The 8,856-nt window shown below is 52.4% G+C and overlaps 1 protein-coding gene across 1 annotated transcript in view; it reads right to left on the reverse strand.

Moving 5' to 3' along the window:
- Positions 1-8,856, reverse strand: part of LAMA5 (laminin subunit alpha 5) — a 161,139-nt gene that overhangs the window by 38,304 nt on the left and 113,979 nt on the right. Inside the window, 12 exon segments of the mRNA XM_075571418.1 lie at positions 1,089-1,230; positions 2,070-2,224; positions 2,310-2,426; positions 2,772-2,968; position 3,247; positions 3,552-3,721; positions 4,752-4,832; positions 4,835-4,865; positions 4,970-5,080; positions 6,184-6,335; positions 8,169-8,312; positions 8,555-8,735. Of these exon segments, the coding sequence (XP_075427533.1) occupies positions 1,089-1,230; positions 2,070-2,224; positions 2,310-2,426; positions 2,772-2,968; position 3,247; positions 3,552-3,721; positions 4,752-4,832; positions 4,835-4,865; positions 4,970-5,080; positions 6,184-6,335; positions 8,169-8,312; positions 8,555-8,735 (1,482 nt within the window).

Genomic DNA, 8,856 nt, shown 5'->3' on the forward strand with positions numbered 1-8,856 from the left:
AGGGGGGGGGGGAGAGAGGGAAGCAGTTGGGAGAGAGGGGGGGGAGAGTGTGGGAGCGGGGGGGGGGGGAGAGAGAGAGGGGGCGAGTGTGAGCAGAGAAAGAAACCTACCTATCGCAGACACGTGGGCGAGGAACCCTCGCTCATACCCAGCACAGAGAATACTGCCTGCCGTGCGGAAGCTAAACTCGGGGTGCGGTGCTGGGAAAACCATCCCAAACCAAGTCCCACAAATTGTACCTACAGCGTCACAAAGAGTAATCGTGCAGGGGGTTCGCTAGCTGTTCCCAAAATACAGATCAAAGTGATTCACCCGCAAACAAGTATTTTTTTATCAACCCCCCTGCGCTATTACTCTTTGTTACACTGTAGGTACCATTTGTGGGGCTTCGTTTGACTTCACGGAGTATTTTTGATGGACGGACACTTACGTTACGGCTGCAGGGAACTCATCAGGGGCTTGTATTTTATTCATATTTTTATTTTATACATTTATTTATATTTGATATATTCAGTTAATTACTTTCCCCAAAAGGAATTCTTGCTCCAGGTTACCACATCGGGCAAGAACAATCCCCGGTAACGGTATTTCTACATCCATATAGCACTGGCGTATACTGTAGGCGTACACAAAGAACACGCGCGTACTCTGGGTCTATAAATAAGATCAGAGAGGTGCTCGGTACCATCATACTTATACCGAAAGGTGCAGTGCCGCTTATTCCACCGCTACAGGCAGATGGGCGGGTAATGAGTATTATATATGGACCGTGGACATGAAAGGGTTAATCAGCGGGGAGCAGTTACACGGCTCCAGGATTCAGATGCTGATAGAGGGAGCAGGATATTGTCAGGAGCTTAATCTCAATTTATATCACAGTTTATAGTAAAGCTCTACTCTTCTTTCCAGTGGCCGAGTAAGTGGCACTCAGGGTTTGGGCGATTACAGAGTGCTTGGCTGTCAGTAATACCACTCCGCGGTCCTCCATCTCCTGAGTGCCTTATTGCCAAGGTAATGACACTATAACACCCCCCCTGCTGCAGTGGCAGGCTGTATATAGTAAGGGGGCCCACGCCGTCACTGCGCACCTTCAGCGCCTCGCCCGCGGCACGGTTAGCGTCCTTTGCCGCCTTGTCGGCTTCTTTCACAGCCTCGATGATGCTGGCGTAGGCGTTGGAGGCGTTAATGGCTTTCTGGATAAAGATGTCCTGATTAGAGTCTCCGATGGCGCTGCAATGAAAGATGGACGCACATCCGTCACACCAACAACGCGGTCGCTCGCCCGGTCACCCGCCCGGATTGCCGATAAAAGCAGGACTTTAAACAGAAGCCAAAGCGGTGACCATACTGATGTAAATATTAAATCATTATCTTCAATCCTTGTCTGTTCTATTATTCATTATGTTTTCCCATCTTAAGTGTCATTGTCCCAGATAACCAACTGCAAAGGGTATCTCCGAATATATCCTGTCCCCCGATGGATGATGTATATGTCTATATATGTATGTATGTGTGTATGTATGTATGTATGTGTGTATGTATGTATATGTATGTGTGTATGTGTGTATGTATGTATGTATATGTATGTATGTGTGTATGTCTATATATGTATGTATATATGTATGTATGTGTGTGTATGTGTGTATGTATGTATGTATATGTATGTGTGTAAGTATGTATGTGTGTATGTCTATATATGTATGTATATATGTATGTATATGTGTGTATGTGTGTATGTATATGTGTATGTATGTGTGTATGTGTGTATGTATGTATGTGTGTGTATGTATGTGTGTGAGTGTGTATGTATGTATGTATGTATGTATGTGTGTATGTATGTATGTGTGTGTGTGTATGTATGTATGTGTGTATGTATGTATGTGTGTGTGTATGTATGTATGTGTGTGTGTATGTGTGTATGTATGTATGTGTGTGTATATGTATGTATGTGTGTGTATGTATGTATGTATGTATGTATGTGTGTGTATGTATGTATGTATGTATATATATATATATATATATATATATATATATATGTATATGTATACACACACGTTTGCTGGCCTCACCTGAAGAGGTTCTTTGCCAGCTGCCCCAGGTGCTTGGCGTGGGCCTCTGCCTTCTCCACGATAGGAATTTTGCTGCTCGCTGGGGAAAACTTCTTCACCTTCTCCATCAGGGAACCTCGGGCTCCGTCCAGGCTGGCAGCCAACTTCTCATACTCCTGGAGGACAGAGTGCAACCTGAACTAACCCCAACAACACCGGGGTCTCAGGGTCTCTGGGGTTTTATACCGAGGGTCCTCTTACCTCCTTCAGGCTCTCCATCTTCTGCAGGAAGTCCGAGACCTGGACAAGAGCATCCTCAGCCATCCGTACGGCCGCCACCAGCTCGCGGTGCTGGTTCTGCAGCTCGCCGCCCTTCAGCTGCAGAATACAAAGAGGCCAGTGTAATAGGAATATATGTGTATAGTATGTCTCCACATATCAAATTCATATACTCTACATACATATATGTACACCTATATACTGCTTAGCACAGTCCTACTGTATACCTTATACAAGAATGCTGACACAAAGAAGCACAGTACGATGGGGCTTGCTAAAATGCACCATCACACTAGTTGTAACAAGGTCTTAGCCCAACGCTATGGAACAACTCGCAACGTCACACGTGGTTCATAGTTACAAATACATCTGTTAGCTTCTCAAACGTAAGCATGAAACCCCAGCCCTGGCAGCTTCCAGAGTTTCCCTCCATTGGAGTCGTACCCGATTCTCCTCTAGATTGTTCTGGTTGAGGCTGTTGAGATCTGCCGTCTGCCTGGTCTTATTCACAGCCTCATTCATGGCGTCGCGCAGGTCCATCAGCTCCGAGCTGTACGTGTCCAGGTGCCTTCTGGTCTCGTTCAGTAGGTCCTGGTTGGTCTGAAGCTTGGTGAACATCTCCGTCTTCACCCGATCCAGCACTGGTCAGAGAGAGGGGCACAGGGTCTCATATCTACGGGCCAATTACCAGCTCATGCCTTGGGATTAGAAGCGCACCTGAGCTCTCTGGACGGGCGCTGCTACATGCCGGGCTGTAGCTCATCGGGTCACTTCATGGGCTGCCACGCAGTGGCCTGAGTGTGGCGGTACCAGGAGGCACGGAGAAGGACTGCGTTTGTTTTTACGAACCCCGAGTACCACAACTTTTTTTTTTTTACAGTTTTACTTTGAATAAAAAGGTGATTTTTCTTTTAGAAACACTTTCCTGTGTGTGGTTAAAATTATTTTCCAAAAAGCGTGGTCTGAAAGTTCAGTACATTTAGATTTTAGCTCAACCCCTTGATACTTAAGACGAGTCCCTGCACCAATAAACTTAGTTATGAGTCCCACCAAATAGAACATGCATTATTGTACAAGGTATCTGAATCTGGGTCATCTTGCGTAGTGCCCCTTATACAGTACGGGGACCATAAACCAGAACATAGCTTTTGGGGGGGCACAGTACATAACGGCCTCTGGTTTATCCTGCCTCCTGTTACTGGGGACCCAGTGGGGTTCTCACACTTTTGGGGCTTCATCGTGCTCCCTGCTTGCCAGGCTCTTCGGGCGTTTGAAATTCTTTCTCCTTAGCTCCTTGAGCATTCGCTCGACCTCCGACGCGATCTGCCTGAACTCCTCCGTGGAGGTGACAGTGCTGCTGTTCGAGGCGCCGATCCGGCTCAGCTGCTCGATCAGCCTGAGTGGTGGGAGGAGAACGCACAGCACTTACAGACGCACACAGAGTGAATACCCAACGCACGCCATGGTTCGAATCCCAGCACCAGCTTCTTTAGCTTTATCTCTCTGTGCCACAAATTAGAATCAATCAATGCCCGGAAATTCTATGTACAGCGCTGTGCACCTTTCAGCACGTTCTACCAGTTTTATACCGTGTCTACTGTATTTCTTCCACTGCGAGGAAACAAAAGAATAATCTAGCCCAGGGGGGCTCAACTCCAGTCCTCAAGCACTCCCCCCCCCCTTAACAGGTCAGGTTTTCAGAATATCCCTGCTTCAGCACAGGTGGCACAATCAGTCCCTTCTTCAGCACAGGTGGTCTTCAATTGAACCTTTGATTGAGCCAACTGTGCTGAAGCTGGGATATCCTGAAAACCTGACGTGTTGAGGGGAGCGGGGGGGGGGGGGCGTGGGGGGCTTGAGTTGAGCCCCCCTGATATCCCCCCCCCATTAAAGTTTGGGAGCGCTGTGTGTAAGCTACACTGGTTGAAACGCAGAAGTGCCCTAATAATTACAGTGCAAAAATCTAAGAAAATAAATAAAGTGCAAGGAAACCCCTATATACCCCTATATACTGCTCATGCTTGTCGCTATCGTGAAGGTGCCCACCGGCTCTCTCCTGGGGGAAGACCCCATTATACTGCCTGTGATTCATTACATAGTGTTCTGGGGGGACCCCTAGAGGTTCCCGAACCCCCATGTTGGGAATCACTGACACTACGCTGGATATTTGTTACGAGTTAACATCATTATAACGTCCGCTATACAAGAGGAGGTCTGGGCTGTTCTCCCAACGAGTCCCGGCAAAAGACGGAGGATCCGTGTGTGCGTCGGAGGGATGTATAGATTACTGGCGGCGGCGGAGTCCGCGTATCACCGTGCGGGACGCCGTGGGACATACACATGCATTTTCTCCGGTCAGATTTAACATGGCCGCCTCCACGCTATGATCCTTTATCTCTGGGGTTATTGCCGCGTGATGCTTCTTACCAAGAGAAACATTGTAAAGAGACTGCACTTTGCGCAGAAGGTCTCTGGCCTTCTGATTGGTGGCTTTCGTTGCCCTCCCAGGCTCACGGCCGTCCTATTTGTCACATCCCCCTGGGAAGGAAACAGCTGGGTTAGTATTTGACGGAGTCACGACTCTGCATGGTCAGCATGCATCATCGCCCCTGGTGGAGGAGTCAGAGAACGCAGGAGCTGACCTTCTCCTGTAGAGCGTCAAGATCCTGGGTGAGGCTGATACTCAAGTCTTCAAGGTCATCCGCCCTGTCCTTGATGCCATTAACGGAGCTCTGATACTGAAGCCAGAGGTCCTGCCAAAGAGAGGAAGTATATAAATATATATGCACAACAAAGAGACAGAGATATACATACTACTATATATACACACACACACACACACACACACACACACACACGTTTGTACATACACACAAACACATACGCTCCCTTTGTAATTTATTTACCTTGTACTGTCATTTGTAAATTGCTGTGTATATAGCATTGTTGGTGTTATATAAATAAAATTATACACACGCACGGCCCTGATGAAGGTGTCTTAGAACAGGGGTGTTCAACTCTAACCATCACCCCCCCCCCCCCCCCCAACAGGTCAGGTTTTCAGGATATCCCTGCTTCAGCACAGGTGGCTCAATCCGAGACCTGTTGGGGGGGCATGAGGGCTGGAGTTGAACCCCTGCATTAGTGGACGGATCACCTCTATCTTTAATACACTACATGTGACGACATCCTGTCCAGCGGTGCTGCTCTATCTATCCTGTCCAGCGGTGCTGCTCTATCCATCCTGTCCAGCGGTGCTGCTCTATCTATCCTGTCCAGCGGTGCTGCTCTATCCATCCTGTCCAGCGGTGCTGCTCTATCCATCCTGTCCAGCGGTGCTGCTCTATCCATCCTGTCCAGCGGTGCTGCTCTATCTATCCTGCCCAGCGGTGCTGCTCTATCTATCCTACCCAGCGGTGCTGCTCTATCTATCCTGTCCAGCGGTGCTGCTCTATCTATCCTGTCCAGCGGTGCTGCTCTATCTATCCTGTCCAGCGGTGCTGCTCTATCTATCCTGTCCAGCGGTGCTGCTCTATCTATCTGTCCAGCGGTGCTGCTCTATCTATCCTGCCCAGCGGTGCTGCTCTATCGTTCCCCCCACCTTTGCTCCGGATAATGTACGAGTCTTGATTATAGTTTGTGATACGTGTATATTTATTTGTGTGTGTTATATATATATATATATATATATAAAACACACACACACACACATATATATACACATACACACACATATATACACACACACATATATACTCACACACACATATATACACACACACACACACACACAAGCCTGTGACCCTTCCCAGCGAGTCTCCGACCTGCCGCAGTCGCCGCATTTCCGCGCACATACCGCGAGGTTTGCGATGGAGGCGTTCAGGCCGCCGAGCCGTGTCCAGGCGATGGAGCTGATGCTCAGGTTGGTGAGCTGGTCCCTGACACTGGGGAACCCGTCCCCCATTCTCTGCAGGTCTTCCAGGAGAGTGACCACGCAGCTGTCGCAGGCTGCAAAGTGAGGTCCGCAATGAGATCAAGCACTGCGCATCAAAAATTCCTAACGTCTGTAAATTCCTCACAGGGGGGACTGGTTAACGCGGGGGGGGGGGCGGGGGGGGCTCAACTCCAAGACCCTCTCCGCCAACAGCTCAGGTTTTCAGGATCTCTATGCTTCAGCACAGGTGGCTCAATCGGACCCCTCTCCGCCAACAGCTCAGGTTTTCAGGATCTCTATGCTTCAGCACAGGTGGCTCAATCAGTCCCTGCTTCAGCACAGGTGGCTCAATCAGTCCCTGCTTCAGCACAGGTGGCTCAATCAGAGGCTCAGTCTTTGACTGAGCCTCTGATTGAGCCACCTGTGCTGAAGCTGGGGTATCCTGAAAACCTGACCTGTTGGGGGGGTGCGTGAGGACCGGCGTTGAGCCCCCCTGGGTTAGTGGACCATGAAGACGGTTCTCCGTAGATGTAATCATGATCACACGCAGTCCTAGCCGGGTTCAAGCTGCATTAACCCTTTCGATGCCTAGAAGATCGGAGGCGCCAGAGCGCCGCTGGTCTTCCGGAATCGCAACCACGCGGTCGTTTGGGGACAACGATGCCGCGGTCTTGCCCGCATAAGCCCCCCCCCCCAGTGACGTGAACCGAAACCGAGGGAACTCCATCAATGCCAAAGAAACAGAAAGCATCCGAAAATTTGCTTTTAGCATGGCTACATTTCTTTAAGGAAAGCGACACAATTGATACATTCTTTAACAAAGTTGTTTTTTGGGTCGGCGAGGTTAGGAAGCCTACGTACACACAGTTACACCTATATCTCTCCTGAGGATCCATTGTAATGTATTACAGACTACGAGAATCTAAACTTCTTCGGAACCTCCCCGGGCCCCGGAACCTCCCCGGGCCCCGGAACCTCCCCGGGCCTCGGAACCTCCCCGGGCCCCGGAACCTCCCCGGGCCTCGGAACCACCCGGGCCCCGGAACCTCCCCGGGCCTCGGAACCTCCCCGGGCCCAGGAACCTCCCCGGGCCCCGTAACCTCCCCGGGCCCCGGAACCTCCCCGGGCCCTCCACGGGCCTCGGAACCTCCCCGGGCCTCGGAACCTCCCCGGGCCTCGGAACCTCCCCGGGCCTCGGAACCTCCCGGGCCCCGGAACCTCCCCGGGCCTCGGAACCTCCCGGGCCCCGGAACCTCCCCGGCCCCGGAACCTCCCCGGGCCCCGGAACCTCCCCGGGCCTCGGAACCTCCCCGGGCCTCGGAACCTCCCCGGGCCCAGGAACCTCCCCGGGCCCAGGAACCTCCCCGGGCCCCATAACCTCCCCGGGCCCCCGGAACCTCCCCGGGCCCTCCACGGGCCTCGGAACCTCCCCGGGCCCCGGAACCTCCCCGGGCCTCGGAACCTCCCCGGGCCTCGGAACCTCCCGGGCCCCGGAACCTCCCCGGGCCTCGGAACCTCCCGGGCCCCGGAACCTCCCCGGGCCCCGGAACCTCCCCGGGCCCCGGAACCTCCCCGGGCCTCGGAACCTTCCCGGGCCTCGGAACCTTCCCGGGCCTCGGAACCTTCCCGGGCCTCGGAACCTTCCCGGCCTCGGAACCTCCCCGGGCCCCGAACCTCCCCGGGCCCCGGAACCTCCCCGGGCCCCGGAACGATCCGTTTTATAATGAACCAGACGTGAATATCGCTCCCAGTTGGAAAGCTGCCGGAGTTACTTTCCGAAGAACGTGATCGGGGTGATTTCGGGACAGAGACCCCCGCGGGGGGTTCCGGGTTTAACGGTCTGTATGTAATTCCGCAGCGCGCGTGACGCAATGAGGGCGCGGAGGAGTTGGGGTCCCGTTACGTACGTTCGCATTTCACTCTCTCCGGGCCGTGAGCGACCGGAATCTCGTGCTGCCGGCGGCAGGTCTCGCACTGCGTTCCCGTCAGCCCCTCGCTGCACTGGCATTCCCCAGTGTGCTGGTCACAGAATCCCCCCTTACAGCGACACTCTGCAATACAGGCACACAGAGTATACCTAATACTCCTCTATACCGCTGCACGCACTCACAGACTTTCAAACATCAGCAGTTCATTGTTTTTACTGAAGTAGTAGTTACATGGGAACACCTGCCAGCAGCAGAGGATGCGGGAGAGAATGCTGGGGGCAGGAGGGCTCCTAGAGGAATAAGACTTGGTAGAGTTTGTGCTTTAGCAGCGTTTAGGGGAAAGTGCCCTCGAATGGATTACTCACTTGTACAGCCGTTGGCTCGGAAGCCCCAATACCCGGGGGCACACTGCTGGCATCGAGGACCGGTGACACCAGGGAGGCAGACACACTGCCCACTGCGAGGGTCACAGGTCGGACCGGCAGAGCCAAGGTCGCAGCTACATCTCTGACACCCAGAGCATCCATCATACCCAAAGTGACCGTCCTGGGAACAGTGAGAGGGGGAGACACAGAGAGAGAGTGAGGGCACAGAGAGAGAGAGGGAGAGGAGAGAGAGAGGGAGAGGAGAGAGAGTAAGGGGAGAGAAAGAGAGAGAGAGAGGGAGG

Source organism: Ascaphus truei, chromosome 15 (assembly GCF_040206685.1).
Source record: "Ascaphus truei isolate aAscTru1 chromosome 15, aAscTru1.hap1, whole genome shotgun sequence".
NCBI lineage: Eukaryota > Metazoa > Chordata > Amphibia > Anura > Ascaphidae > Ascaphus > Ascaphus truei.